The 16,656-nt window shown below is 35.8% G+C and overlaps 1 protein-coding gene across 1 annotated transcript in view; it reads right to left on the bottom strand.

Annotated features, from left to right (window-relative positions):
• Positions 1-933: 933 nt before the first annotated feature.
• Positions 934-16,656, bottom strand: part of LOC144447149 (extracellular calcium-sensing receptor-like) — a 72,747-nt gene continuing 57,024 nt past the window's right edge. Inside the window, exons 2-4 of the mRNA XM_078137054.1 lie at positions 8,699-9,426; positions 6,836-6,959; positions 934-1,967 (exon numbers count right to left, since the gene is read on the bottom strand). Of these exons, the coding sequence (XP_077993180.1) occupies positions 934-1,967; positions 6,836-6,959; positions 8,699-9,426 (1,886 nt within the window). The remainder of the gene's footprint in view (positions 1,968-6,835; positions 6,960-8,698; positions 9,427-16,656) is intronic.

Below are 16,656 nucleotides of genomic sequence, written 5' to 3'. Positions count from 1 at the left end.
AATGCCAGGAAACTACGAACATGAATATGATTATTTTTACGTTGCATTTCAGCTGATACGAAATACGTTAATGTTGTTCAAAACATTTTTTTGAAGTTTTATCTCACTAACTTCGTAAAAAAAGGCACGCACCTTTGTTTTCGCTCTAGCTGGTCCTCAGACAAAAAACTCAGGACAGTAAGAGTACTCAGTAAAAGACACATATAAATATTTATTTCGCCATCTATATCATACAAAAACATTCATAGGCGAAAGGTTAACAATTTTTTTTTCTTGGATTTAAGAAAAATAATATTCAAAAGTCATTCTGATTTAATTTATGTGTGATTTGCTGGTAAACAATCGAAGGAGTGAGTGATCATATTTTTCCAAGGAAATGAGTACACAATACATAACAGTAAATATAGAGAAACATGGATTGAGATCTGTTGAATCATAGTGTCGAATATTCTATGAAAATACAATGTGTCAATGGAAAAGATGGCTCTGACAAGAGTGTGGATAGTTCAAGATGTATAAAAAGGCAAATTTTACCGTGCGATTTTGAAAGCTTGCTCAATGACACTGTACATTGACATAATATGCGCCTCGAAAACAAAAAGAAAATACCCCAAAAGTTTGTTTCAAACCAATGCCCAGTCATTAATTCAAGAAAATTCAAATCGTTTTATTTTGATATCATTTTGACCCCTATTTTACAAAAAATATGTACAATGACCCATATTTTTCCGATATGGCCGAAAAATACGGCGATAACGTTATATGGGAATACAAAAGTTTGTCGATATCTTCAAAAACAATATGGCGAACCTTGATTTGTTTGTGTTATTTCAAAAGGATACATTTCCATATTGCAAAGTTTGGGGGATTTTACGGAACTATGATTTCAAGGGAAAGAGGTACCGGAGACGTGTCCCTCCATAATAATATTATCTACACAAGAATTTCTGCAGATGACAGTGGCTGTCGTTCTTTAGCATTCAAATGATTACACTCTGACCCAAATGAAATCGATCTTTTTGTTGGCGTCAGCTCCAATGCTCTTGATGTGACCTTCATGGAATGCTGCCTAGTACCTCTCTGGATTGCAGCCTTTGTATTAAGTTCTCTCTTGCACAGAATGATGTAACACTTGGGTATGAAAATGCTGACTAATAGGGCAGATCCAGATATGATGTTAACGAGACATCTGAACAGCGCCCTCAATTTACCATAGGTAAGAATCGAAGACGGGTAATAGAACGACCAGACAATGAAATACAAAACCATGGCGAATGTTATGAATTTGGCTTCATTAAAGTTATCCGGTAGTTTTCGTGATTTGAAAGCTAAAATTAAACAAATACCGGATACGAGCCAAGTGTACATGCTTGTGGACAATGTGAATACAACATTGGACGATGTGCAATGAATGTACGTGACTGTCTTGGAAAGTTCGTTGTTATACACGACAACGGGTGGCGCCAAAACAAGCAACGCAGCGACAAGGCCAATGTGTATCGCAACAAGAACACCCAGAAGAAATAACTGAAGCTGCAGTCTGGCGAAACGACGTTCTTGAAGGGCAGACGGTAATTTGGATCGAAATATTGTCAAAATCCTGTGTGTTTTTACTAAAATGATAGAGACACAAGCTGTGTGAAAAATTCCTTGTATAATCTGCATTTGACACTGCAGAGTGTTCGGATGGCCAATGAATGACAGGCAACATACGAAGCAGATAAACAGAAACACGAGCATTACAAGGCAGAGCTCCTTATTGGCTGCTTTCACAACTGGCGTATTTCTATTCAATATGAAAATCAACAACGTTGCTCCCGTCAGAACAGTTGCTACGGCGGCCGAAGACCAGGCAACGATTCCACTAGTTTCAGCCCAAGATAGGTAATCTTGCGTTTTCAAAACACATAGCGTGTTGTTGTGGTTGGACCAATATCCGTTGGGGCAAGTGATGCACACAGCTAGATCTGAAACAGAATGGTAAAATAAGAAATAAAATCTTTAGTGACTGTACGTTTTACAGGATATTTTAGATAGACACAATAAAGATAACACACACACACAAATCCCTTACACTGTGTGTCTGCTCTGTATTTAGTTATATTTGTACACGTATTTGTGTCATCATTAACAAAATACGGAGCAGACACGTTGTAATTAATGTTTATGTGTAGGCTTTATTATGTCTATCTCAACAAGAAACCTTGAGATCAGTCTCACTGATCTTGATACATTTGTAATATAAAGACAAAATCTGAAAGCGACTGGTAAATTCGAAGAGTGAAAATGATTCTCTGTGGGGTAGGGGACATATATAATATATAATTATATATAATTACACGACTAAATAAGTGTTTTAAAGTGAAATATAAAATGTAACATACAAGTCAATAATTGACTATAAATGCCGAGTTGAAACTAGTATTTAGTCGAAATCATAGATCCTACTGTGTACATCTTGACTTGCCAATGACTAGTATACTCGGTGCTTTAGTAATCATCTGTCCTTGAAGAACATGCTTCCTTATTTACGTCCATATGTGACTAGCGCCCTCGTGAGTTCTAGTTTCTTTCGTTCATTGGCGACCAATCAGGAAGAAGCTTTGCTGTGAGCTGGGACAGTGCAGACATCAAGATGGCGGCATACGATATATGTGCAGTCGAGCGGTGTCTCGGTATTCGGTGCTGACACCATTCCAAAAACCATGTGTCAAGTATTTTGACTAGGCTTGACGTTTTTGTTGGCAGTCGTACAGGTAGTGGAAAGTCCATCACTTGTCTTTCACTACCTGTCCTGGAGCCTACAAAGACACTATTGGTAATCTCACTGCAAAGCATTATGGATGACGGTCGACCAAAAAACAGCGATTTCACAAACTAATTCATATATGCAAATACCGCATGGAAAGTGGGAATAGAATGTGTATGGAAGATGACTTGTGTAGAGTCTGGTTTATGCTGAATGTCTGATCGGTTATCCTTGTCTACAATGCCACAAATGAACCTTTTACACTAGGGGACAGAGGGCGCATTTTTACCAACGCTTTAATTATGTTCTCTGATATATTTTACTACAATTTGAGTCATTGAATAAAATAACACAAGAGGACAGAGGGTGTCATTTTATGCATAAACTCTTTGAATTAAGTTTTCAGTACAATTTTGAGACATTGAGTAAGGTAGTAGACTGTATTTTCTCAGAATTTATTTTTTTCAGAGGATACAATTATTACATCACAAAACACAAAAACATGTGATACAAATAGCTATACTTTATCAATTTATATAATCTGAGTTGTGTAGAACTTCATAAAGCACATGAATAGCTGGTGTTGAAAGATCTAAAAAAAATTGTAATATGGATACGGAATTTGCATTTATTTTTAATTTATAAATGATACAAGGTAACACAAGCAATATTACAATGTCACGTCGAGTATGCGCACGCAACTTTCGTTACCCTATATATTAAAAAACGTCACCAGGAATACATAGCTTGATTACTTGTGCTTACTTGTGATTACAATTAACTATTTTTGCTGATCCAGTTGTTTTCAAATAACTTCATATACAATAACACACTTTAGGACGTTTTAAGAAACAGTATTTTTGCAGAGTTTATTGAGTTACAAACACGGACTCGATCGGTCTGTGTTGATTCACCTTAGTAAAGTTGTTTCATTAATTACCAATCCTATTAAATAAATACCAATTTCTCATCCATATTATCAATTTAAAGATACCTGGTACATTAGCTGTATTTTAATATAAACTTGGATGTCAAACGAGATAAAATGTGTTGTTGGTTTCATTCACTTTCGTTTATCAGTACGAAGTTGGCATCGATCCGAACATAGGTGAAAGTGACGTGCAGGTCTTGCCAGGAAGTTCAGATCAACGTCAGCTCCCAATCTGATTGAATCTAATGTGGTGAAATCGGCTAGACGTTTTTATTTATCCCTATTTCCATCGTTTTGTGCTGTTTCTTCTGGGTAATCAACAAAACAAACGACACAATACGATGGAAATAGAGGTAAATAAAGACATCTAGCCGCTTTCACCACACCAGATTTTTTTCAGATTGTGTCAGCTCCGTACTGATCAGTAAACGCTAATGAAATCAACGCATTTTATCTCAAAATAAACAAAACATTATGAATTCACTAGGTGTCATTTCCCTTAAGTTTGTGTCGTTTAGGTGCGCATCATTCTTAACCAGTATCCATGGCACTCCTAAACTGTGTACACAACAAGCATGAACTTGTTATCGATGTCGTCCAGGCCTCCTGCATTCTAGGCTGAGAGAATTCTAGTAGATCAAACGTGTGCGCCATCACGCTTGTATATAATTTGCAATTAGTAAGGTACATACTTTATCATTTTTCAGCTGACTATTTTAACTTGGATTGATGAAAATATAACTATATAATTGATTGTTTCTAATCTAGCGTGACAACAAATGTTATACGGAGGAGAAGTTGGTACCCGGCGTTAATTGTCGATGGCGTAGCTGGTCGACAAGTCAAGCGTATTTATCTTTAAGAAGCCCTTCTTATCCAACGTTTGACACATATTGATGACAATGTTAGTGCTCTTTTTAGACCCAAGGGAAAATTATAGATATCTGTTCTTGTTTGAAGGGATTCTCTACTCTGAATAGGCCTTAAAAAATGTGTGGTTCCGATTACGCTCAATTGTAGAAAAAGTGGTTGTTGATTTTTTTTTCATATGTGAGTGTCTAGCTATGTTATGTGTTACGCAAAGGCGTTATCGGTTTCTTCTCATCAGATGTACAGCAAGATTGAAAGAACAGTTTTCTATGGGTGTTGTCTTTTTAAGTTGTTGTTAGTTTCCGCATCCGCTATTTCCCGCTAGACTCCGCAATTCTATTTTATTTTTCGCGATTTTATTTTACTTTTTCTCGAATACGTAAAAAAAAGTTTAGGGTCGGCAGTGAAAAACTAGGTGGGGTCGGGTAACCAGAACCAAACAATTATTTGTTTAGGCCTTAGCTTTAATGTTATATATGTATAGCGATTTCATCTCAAATCACATTGACTTGACTTGTGGTTAAAATGTATCAATTTAGGTACCTTCAAGTATGAAGACTAAATTACGGTATATGTGACTTTTGAATTTAATTATAGCTGGTAAATGTTTACGCTTGAAGTTAAAGGGGTAGATTACACAATTTTACAGGGATTCCCTACTCCGATTAGCTTGAATGTTATCTGTATAACGATTTCGTTTCAAATCACATTGACTTTACTTGTGGGTAAAATGTATCAATTTACGTACCCTCAGGTATGAATACTAAATTACGTTGCATTTGACTTGAACTCATTTAATGTCTAGTAAATGTTTTTGGTTGAAGTGGGTTAAACTACACAATTATGTGGTTTTTTGACTAGATGTTAACTCTTATTTCATGTGGAATAGACCTATAAAATGCAAGCCAGTAGACGTGAAACAAAACGTCGTCTGGTGCAACAAAAGTCTTGCTAACATTGCTACATTTTATCATCAGGCTCAACAAAACCTTACTAAATGTTGCTACATTTTATAGTCTGGTTTGAAAAATCTTATCAACATTGCTACATTTCATAGTCTGATGTGACAAACCTCTTACCAACTTTGCTACATTTTATCGTCTGGCGTGACAGAAATCTAACCAACTTGCTACATTTTATCGTCTGGCGTGACAAAAATCTGACTAACATTACTACACTTTATCGTTTGGCTCAACAAAACCTTACTAATATTGCTACATTTCATCGTCTGGTTTGACAAAAATCTCACCGACATCGCTATATTTTATCGTCTGATTTGACAAGCTACTAACATTGCTACATTTTATCCTATGGCTTCATATTGCTTCATTTTCTCTTGTGTGAGCTATCATTATCTTTAAGTCAGTATAGGTCACCGCATACACATTGTAACAACTTATATTATTTGTATTCAAGTATGACAATGGGTGTAATAACTGTACTCATTGAACGTCGTGCAAAACCATAATACTTAGCAACGTTAATAAAATATTTGTCAAACCAGACGGGGGTTCTGAACTGATTTCCTTTGTATTTCAATAACTAATAAAACATGGTAAATTATGTCTAATAACTAGTGAGGCTCTCGATCATATGTCTCTGTATTCCATACACTCACTGTAGCTGTGGACGTGGCTTAGTTTATGAGACCATTTCACTTTACACTAGATTCTAATAATTCAGTTTGTAATGGAACCTTAATCATGGCCGTCTTTCCTCACCTTACATTATATAATTAATCCTCAAAAGTCCAAAGTTAATATGTAATGTCGCTTACGGATAATGTTTTCTGTACATCACGGTAAACCCGATTGTAACAAAATCTGGAACAGCATACTATAAACCTTCGAAGAAAATATATCTGCTGGCTTGAAATGTGATAATAAGATCGAATTTTTATTTTTAAATTTTCAGTGAAGTGTGTCAAAGGTAAGTTGTATATGCATCTAGAATATCTAGAACACAGTGCAAATTTCGACCATTAGACCCAATCCTAACCATTACGATATTAAACGATTTTTGAGCAACTTGGTACTCAGTGGATAAGAGGCAATACGAGCCGCACGTAACAATGCTACTCGAAAATAACGGAAATATACCGGAAGAAACCCTCTTAAAGTAGTCGAATAAACAGCATACACTTAATATCATTACAGCATGTCTCCTTGTCAGTAAAATAAAATTTAACAGGAAACTATTTCGGGCAAACGTAAACTGTAGTGTAAGTCCAAACTATCAGTTACATAGAATTTACCGTACGTCGTCACTGCTGTTTGTAACATTACCTGTTTCATTCGTAATTTCTCCTTCAGCACACGCCACGCATTGATGGCAACACTTCGGTTGGCCTTCAAGAACGGCTTTACGTGTGCCAGGTACACAAGGGATTGCACACTCTGACACCGGTACCTATAAAACAAATAATTGTGTACACATGTCAGTAAAGCAAACCGCATTCCTTTTAGATAAACTGCACAACATTATAATTTAAAAGGTAAATTAAGAAGGTTAATGATCAGACTAGATTACGAGCTGATGGAGGAGCTTCTTCGCATACGTTGAACGTTTGCAAATGTATAGAGACGAGTTACAATTTGAACCCCTTCAAAATATTAATTAAGGATATGCTTAATGTGGTCATACATATTGATCAGAAATGGGTATTTATTTTTGTATTTTAATGAATAAAACAACTTTACTATGTATTTGAAAAGTCAATGTGAAATGATAAAGCCCGAGCTATATTCACCAAATATTATTATCTTACAATGTCAAGTGTAGCATGAATAGTTTTGATTTCTGTGTGGTTGTATCAAAAAGAGCTGGTGAACTCTAACCTACAACGGGCTGTACAATTGTTTGGTCATTCAAAAGCCAAAATAGGTACCGATTTCTTATCACTTAATATACCTTGAGTCTTCTAAATACAAAGAAAAACCACATCCCTTGAAAAGAAATAGGCTAATTCGACAAACACTGATATTTGCCTGTTCCATCGTCTCGTCGAACAAAATACCTTAAGTTGCGTATTGCTACAATGTCTATATTAGGATTGAAGATTTAGATAGACATAAACTATATATACCGTGTAGCAATATGCTAACCACAGACAAGTGTGCTAACATAGTAGTATACCACACAGAGGAAATGTAGTAATGTTTGTAACATTTCTCAACCGGGCTGATAGAAAAATGTAGCGGTAATTTAAATAGCAATATTTTTGTAGCACTAGATGTCGCCTAATTCAAGTCGCATTCTTTTTCACGGCAGCTACATACTGTGTTAGGATGACGAATGAAGCGAAAAACAAATCATCTTCATGTTTCTCTGCCTCTCCTTTTCCTCCTCTCTATCGTCCTTTTTATTGGATTCCTGGTAGCATACCTTTTCCCAGCTTCTCTACATAATAGGCATGAACCCTTCCCCCTAGTACTTGAATGACTTCCCTGATGACGTGACAGTTCACACATTTGCTTATTCTTGCCAGAGATGGTGTTGTTACACAAAATATTAGAGGCGGGGGAAAATAAAAAAAATAAATATCTATTTTGATGTCGGAGCTGAAAATTTGGGTCGGTCGGGTACTGAGAAACAGAAAATAAAATAGGATCACCCTTAGTATGACATATCTTCGACATAGGGATAAGCGAATTACTCTATCAAGTAAAACGGTTATACATAGTATGTACAATGATATGTCATTTTGATTGCCCGACAAAACCGTGTGTATGCTGTATTTGTGTCATCCTCGGAGGATTTGAAGAAAAAAATCCAATTATGCTGTCTCTATAAGACCAATTTGCAATCAATCAATCGCTTTTAACATTGTTGATACACTTTTATGCAACTCATGTAGGACACAATATTATTCATTTCACCTAGAATGACTTTGAAAAACAGCAAATGTATTTTAAATGAATTTGATGTCAAACACAGGGCATATCATGCAGTTTTAATTAGCATTTCCCACGATGGCCTAATAGTATATAAAAGACGGAGAAACGTAATTGACAAGTCCAAACCTGGTAATCATTCGATATCCCGTCGACTAATGCATGATTCGAAAACTACGGATACAATTGCACATAGAATTTCCAAGTTCAAATGGAATGCCAATACATTTATCGAGTTAATTGAACGCCACTGACCTCCTGAGAATGGTTACTCCACACAATCTTAGTATCATCAATCTGTAATTTGTCTCCTTCTAGGATGCGGTTGTCATAGTAACCTATAGGCACGACTTCGATATCATCCCCATCTTTATTTATCTGCCAATTGACAAGATGATAAACACCCAATCCGTCGCCGTTCCTACCAAAGCTGAATGTGTCGTTTTGTGTTCCTAAAAACGTTACGTTGTTCATGTATCTCAAAAGTTGCCATGGTTGTAGGGATTGTATATCTGGACACATGCCGTCAGCTAAGAAACCAGATCCATTCTTACACTTCAGAATATTATCCAATGCTGTTGACACGGATAATACAGCTAGATACACATTGTAAGACACGCGAAACTTTGTATCCGTGTAGATAGGAATAGAAGTCAGACTCAGGTTAGTTGGGCAGGTACTCTTTGAAGATCTCGTCTTTAACTTATCAACTTTAGTTTGTTCATCGACCGCATAAGACGAATTGTATTTCCAGTCCGTATCATCATTAAAACGGCAACCGAGCATGCTTTCCAGAAGCTCTACCAAGAATGGGCTGTCTGTTGCGTAGAGATGCTTAGAGTTCATTTTTGATAAATATTCGTTGAAGCCAGGAATAATTCCTTCCATTAAAAGAACGCCGATTGTCCCATCGAGTACTTTCAGGCCTTCTGCTGCAACTTCTTTGTTTTCGCCCCAGGATTCACATGCTATCCACAGTCGGTCTGAAAGTATCAACGAAAATTGAACGTGAAAAACTAAGTACACAAGCTGTACGAAAAACATCGTGTTTTCTTTTTATCAAAAATTCGTACGTTTGTACATAGTTATTTTTAGTGGAACATACGTTTCTATTAAATAACAAAATTTTAATAATGATGATCAAATGATTAAAGTGATGATAGAGATAAGAATTGTGTACCGGGTAGAATTTTAATTTGCAAAGCAGTTATACTGTTTTCCTAGTTGAAAAAAAGAACAGTGTCAAACAGTAAAGAGAAAGCCCTTGTTTACAACTCAGTACTTTAAAGAAAATTTGATAATCTATTTACGCGTGCACATATTTTCTGTCACCAGTCGGATTTTAAAAAAATAGTAAGACAATGGATAGCTTCTTACAATTCATTGACTTACAAACAAACAAACAAACAAACAAACAAACAAACAAACAAACAAACACGAGAATTCTCTATACTGTTTCACTGTTTTTCAACTAAGAAACCTATGGTAAAGTAGTTTTATGTATTAAAAAATCGACATAAATACCCACATGCCATCGATATTGAAAGTTTTATCACTACAGTAATGTCGAGGATGTTTATGACCATCTGTTATATCAAATTTTGGGCTTTTAGCTATATTTCAAGGCAAAAACCACATATGCTACATTTCGCTTCAAAAGTGAAACATTGTAGGGAAATATATAATATGTGGTTGACAGCTGATGTAGTATATTTGACTTCCCAGAGATTCCCAAGATAACGTTGGATTATGAATGCATAATTATACTAGCACGACCAAGAATGTGTATAACCTTTACTTCGATGGTGGAATTATACACACTTCGTGCTTGGGCTTGATATGCATAGATATTTCTGTGTTTCTAGACCACTTAAAATAACGTTAATGAACAGTCTGCTCAATTTAAAAGTTTAACCTGACCTAATTCTGTGTGACGTCAGTGTAAGATCGGAAATCAATGATGAGCCTACTTGATTAAACACATACGCAAACCAGGTATCCCGTTTAACAATGTCAAGGTCAAGTGGCTATATGGATAAGAAATTGGGTATTTAGTTTGGAGTTTGTATCTATAAAACAACTTTATCACGGTTTCCTACATAAAAATGAATGTGAAACAGCATATATCAAGTCCTTGTTTGTAACTCAGTAACTTACAGATGATTACTAAATAACACGTCAAATGTTTTGTTATTGTACGTACCAAAGTGTGGAAAGCACTGTATTGAGGTACAAACAACGACTAAGTCAATGTTGTTTCACATTTATTTGTTCAAGTAGGAAGCCATTATAAAATTGATTTGTAACTTTAAAAAATCCAATTGAAAATAGATACCAAATTCTCATCCGTATGGCCACTTTAATAGAAGGGAATACATCAAAAATATACAAAGAGTGTATACATGCATCTAGAGGCAATACTGAAAGAATTACCAATAAGTCTGGTGCTGTATACGGTAAAGGTAGAAATTAGTCTGTACTCAGAAATACCTGGTAAAGAGTACATTATTTTTCAAACCGCGGGCGTGCTGATTGTGTAACTATAATCACCAAAGGTCACAATTCATATCATGCTAACGTTCAACAATCCTTGTCGGAACCGAGAAGTACACATATCTTCAAAAGATTCCGCTATGAAAGTAGTCAAAATAAGCAACCACTGTTTTGTCTTACACGCCCAAAGGTGGGGTGAGTAGTGGCTCAAAAATAATCTTTCACCCATTGCAGTCAAGTCGAATGTATGCTCGTAATCCTCATGGATTAAGAAAAGTGTTTCACGGTTGAATACAATTGTCAATTCTTATATGTATTGTATGATAGGTAAAATATGTAGAATTTTAAGACTAGTACTCTGTGCGTATATTTGAAATTGCACTTAATCTCTTCATGTTATGTTATTGTTATTAAGGTGTCCTATGTGGACTTATTTAAATTATACAATACTTAAACAAAATTTACAAACAGAAGAGCCACACCCAGCCCCTGGCTTATAGGACACAAAAGAACATTTCAAAAAACATAAATAAATAAATAAATAAATAAATAAATAAATAAATAAATAAATAAATAAATAAATAAATAAATAAATAAATAAATATCACATACGTTCTAATTATAAATAAAGAGTTTCCTACGATCAAATGCTTCGTGTAGCTTCTGTTGTGCCCTTTTAACCTAGGTGCACACTAGATCAATCAGGTGAGCATGTTTGATAATTTTGGTCACGAGTGAATTTTTCCTCGTGTGTGTGCTGCATGCTGAACGTGAGCATTCTGCTCACGACTTTCTCTTAAGAGCTTGAAAAGTCGTGAGCAAAATGCTCACGTTCAGACACACACACATCAGGAAAAATTCACTAGTGGCCAAAATTATCAAACATGCTAGATAGTTGGCTCACGGCCACGAATGAACAAAATCTCGTGACAATTTGCCCGCACACGAGCGGAATCGGCGTGGGAACATTGCCACGAGTGAAATTTTACTCAGCTGATTCCTCTAGTATAGTGTGCGCCTAGCTTTAAACTATTATTCATTGTTTCAACTAACGATTAAGATCAAAAACATATCATAGGTAATGTCTTGTCCCATATCAAAAGAGAAAGTATTAAAATTGAAATAATGTAATATCATGCCAGCGGCTTTCATATTTCCGCCCAAGTTACAAAGTAATGAGTTTCCTTGTTCATAAGATAAGATTTAATACCATCGATGCTCGTAATCGAGAGGTTTAAGGCAATTATTTGCGCAATTTGAATGTCATATCGAAATGTACCTGCAGTATTCTGCTTACCCAAGCATAATGAATCATAACTTGTCATTGCCAAAACTCATGTGTGCAGGCATAGTGTTTAAACTGAAAACTATCCTACTGGCAAGACGACTTTATTACCGCAGTTGTTGTTCTAGTAGATTGAGAGAAACAGCAGTGTTACTGTCTGTACTCAGTTGGAGTATAATTGATGTCAGCTTGTCGTTTATGTTTGAGTGTTAGCTGCATCTACCGAATGTCTTAAATGAATAAAGCAGATAAGTGTATACTGTTCGGGTGCTTTGAACTTCATTGTTGCCCTTAGTGTGATAAAAAACATATCTATTTTCTGTCTCAGACAAGAAATATGTAATGTGGTTGAAATGTTTAAGAATTATATAAATGTATTGTTGGATAGACCGTTCTTCGTGCAGTCTGTGTGAAAATAGCTTCCTGTCCCAACAAACACAGAAAGCTACTCAACAAAGCTACTCAGCATAATGAAGTACAATCCCACAGTGTTCAGACAATAAAACTACTGCCATCTATCTATCTATCTATCTATCTATCTATCTATCTATCTATCTATCTATCTATCTATCTATCTATCTATCTATCTATCTATCTATCTATCCGTTCATCCATCCATCCGTCCATATATATATATATATATATATATATATATATATATATATATATATATATATATATATATATATATATATATATATATATATATATATAAATGAAAGAAGACGAGTCTGATATTACATAGTGGAATTACACTACGGACCGTTTCACCCGAAGGATCGTCAGGTGTAATAGTGTGGTTTAATAGTATTCGTTAGTTATACATCCTGCTTAATGTACATAACTTATGTGTGTTCACTGACGGCTGTGTGTACACAAAAAGATTGACAACAAAGGTTACGTATTATTAAGTAAGAACTTGTTAGAGTGCCGGCATTTACTGATTAATTCAGTTCTGCTGTTCAAGTTCGTTGATTTGTCGGCAGTTATAATAAAATATTTTTCCCAGAGGCATAGTTGACATCGTTTGGTAACGTTAGAGTATGAGGAAGCCTGCTTGAGAACTGACCAGTGTACGTCGTAATTAATGTTGCTGTCTTTTAGGTGCCAAATGTATTTACTGAGTGCAGTGTCTTTCTTCTTGTGATCAAGTTTAAATGAAGACTTGTGGTTGTTAAACCTGCTTTTGAATTCTGTGTCACTAACGCCTATGTATGATTTGTGATCTTGGTTAGTGGTGACTGTTGCTTTGTAAACAACGCTTTTTATGAGGCATTTCCTGCGAGAGGGCACTCCTTTGGTTTTCTGCAGTTACAGGTATTTTGTTGTGTTTTCTTAGCTTTTGAAAGTATGGCTTTATTATGACCGCTGATTAATTTACCCATGTTGTCCATGCAACTATAGCTCACTTTAGTATTATTACGGTTGAAGATTTTATGCAGTACACTGGATATGGGGAAATGCTTGTCGATGAGGTTGAGAAATTTTCTACCGATGTTTGTTGAAACGTGTTTACTGTAAGGTGGGTTGAACCAAGTTATATTACGGCTGCGATTCCGCTTGCGTTGAGTGTGTCTTGTTTGGTCAAATTTGAGGGTGTGATTATATCCTGCTTAAGACACTGCACTCAGTAAATACATTTGGCACCTAAAAGACAGCAACATTAATTACGACGTACACTGGTCAGTTCTCAAGCAGGCTTCCTCATACTCTAACGTTACCAAACGATGTCAACTATGCCTCTGGGAAAAATATTTTATTATAACTGCCGACAAATCAACGAACTTGAACAGCAGAACTGCATTAATCAGTAAATGCCGGCACGCTAACAAGTTCTTACTTAATAATACGTAACCTTTGTTGTCAATCTTTTTGTGTACACACAGCCGTCAGTGAACACACATAAGTTATGTACATTAAGCAGGATGTATAACTAACGAATACTATTAAACCACACTATTACACCTGACGATCCTTCGGGTGAAACGGTCTGTAGTGTAATTCCACTATGTAATATCAGACTCGTCTTCTTTCATTTTTATGTATGATAGCTCTCCAAGGTGATCGAGCACTCTACTTGGCGAAAGAAGAATGAAATTATATGTATATATATGTGTATATGTGTGTGTGTGTGTGTGTGTGTGTGTGTCAAGATAACAACGGTGGCAATAACGTGTGGCAGCATATGGTAGAATGGATTGTAACTGATTCAATGTCATTGTTTGGTACACTTATACGGAAGTGTTGGGAACCCCTGCTATGCCATAAACTGCATTACAATACTGCTAAAATGCAGGGAGGTGGTTTTACCGCCATTTGAGGCACAGTTTAATCAAGGTTTCAAGTAAGTATTTCACCCGAGTAAAAAAGCTAATACACTCAGCTTATAACATCTTAAGCACAAGGGAAAAATCACTCTAGTGCATCAATGAAGACGAGGCTAAAGGGTATCCAAGATTAAAAGAAGGGATAAGACTATCTTGAAGCCATAACGTTTGCTCTTTTAACGGGTGTTAATTTTTTAATCGACCGAATTCAATCATTCTTCCTTCATACGTGATTGTTCAGTCTGTACTTGTAGATCTTAATAAAGATGAAAAATGATTAAAGTGCCACTATAAGAACCGGCAATTACTTAGCACCTATTCCTTTCGACTTAATGTCCTTGCCAGGAGCAATTTTGAATGAGCATTCTCGTTTTTCATCAACACATCAACAACCGTCATGGAACATTTCAAATTTGATATTAGGGCTTAAGAATCATTAACAAGTTTGCAATAGGGTGAAATTCTTAATTTGATCTTCCTTTCTTCATCTCCTTGAAATTAAAATCTTATCTTGACCTACGTAAAGGGGTTCAGAAAGCTTGATATTTTCATAAAAGTGTTCTTTTTGTTATCGGCTTCAAATGTGCATGTAATTTCGTCTCCTCGGGTCTATGCTTTAGTCTTCAGCTTTTAATCGAAAGGGCGGAGAGAGATTCCACGTGGGAATAAGAAAAAGCTACTGGTAGGCATAAGCGAAAATTGGTATTTTTTTATTTTGCTTTAGTCAATTGAAAGATCTACTTCAATGAACGCAGTAATCTTTCAATAATCACAACCTGTGTGGCGTTAATGCTAGCCGTCTAGATCTTTCAGTGAAAGAGTAATTTGTTGAATACGTCTATGTAGCTTGATACTGCATCGTATCCCATGGCTTTGGCCTTACCTTACGGAAGGACAAACAATTCTTCATTTGTGAAATGCAGTATAGATGGGATTATTTAAGTTCCCCTTTGGCATGAAGAGTTGGCTGATGCTAGCCTCTTGTGCTAGATAGATCTCAAACTTGGCAATGTCACAGGTTTCTAGCTTATTACTTTAACTATGCAAAAATACTTCTTGTGCAATTTGATAGTATTTCTACTTCGCAATTGCGAAAAGATTCCAATTTACCTTGGTCTTGGAAAGTAATTTGCATACACAGATACTGCTTTTGTGTGAATGATTTGCAGTTATTTCCTTGGGGGGGGGGGGGGGAAATATATATTTTGATGACCGACACTCAAATATACATTTTGGCCAAACTATTCCTCATGCTGAGGCATGGGTTTATAAACGGGTCATTAGAATATTCAAGAACTACTAATATACAGGGAGGGAGCGTACAGGCAAGATATTATACTCGGACGAATATGGTAATTCTCTCATCTCAACCCATTCTTTAATATGTATCTCTACCCCACTCTTCTTGCTTTTCACCAAATTTTTACGTTTCCGTGGGTGTTTTTATCACATGAATTGCACATACATGTGGATACATGGGGTGTAATGTAATACAACAACCACTTTCCTCACCAATTTGCAATGTTTTATTAAATTGTATTAAACACGAATCCGATCATATGTTCAATCATTCACTCGATACTGTCACTGGTTCAATAAAGTGATGCCTTTGCAGTGTACATTCATCAATGACTCCGAGCAATACTGCATTAGTTAGTCTTAATCGAATATAGTTGAAAACAAACTTTAACACAGTGACTATACACACTAAATGCAAAACAGACATGAGAAGTATGTGGAAGTTAAATCAGAGCTTCGTAATTGATTTCGATTTAGTAATAACATCTTTTGAAAAACAAATTACAAATCCAAGGTTACAATAACACAGCTACCCCCGATAGGATCCCTCGTAGTCATTACAGGGCTTTATCCAATGTCCCCTGCGTTTCATACAACAATCTGATTAAAGTGTACGGCATTTGCAAATCTACCCCGGGAGTGATTACACATGAAGGTTACATTTCACCATAAAATTGGCCGAACGATAATCTTACCGCATGGATTAAACTCGCCGACGTATAGTAAATGAACTAACGCGATTGCCAGTGTTAAAATGTGTTTGGGTTGTAGAGGGGTATGAGGACTAATTAAAAGAATTGTTTTTTTAT

Source organism: Glandiceps talaboti, chromosome 16 (assembly GCF_964340395.1).
Source record: "Glandiceps talaboti chromosome 16, keGlaTala1.1, whole genome shotgun sequence".
NCBI classification, from domain to species: Eukaryota; Metazoa; Hemichordata; class Enteropneusta; family Spengelidae; genus Glandiceps; species Glandiceps talaboti.
This window is presented reverse-complemented; position numbering and strand designations above follow the sequence as displayed.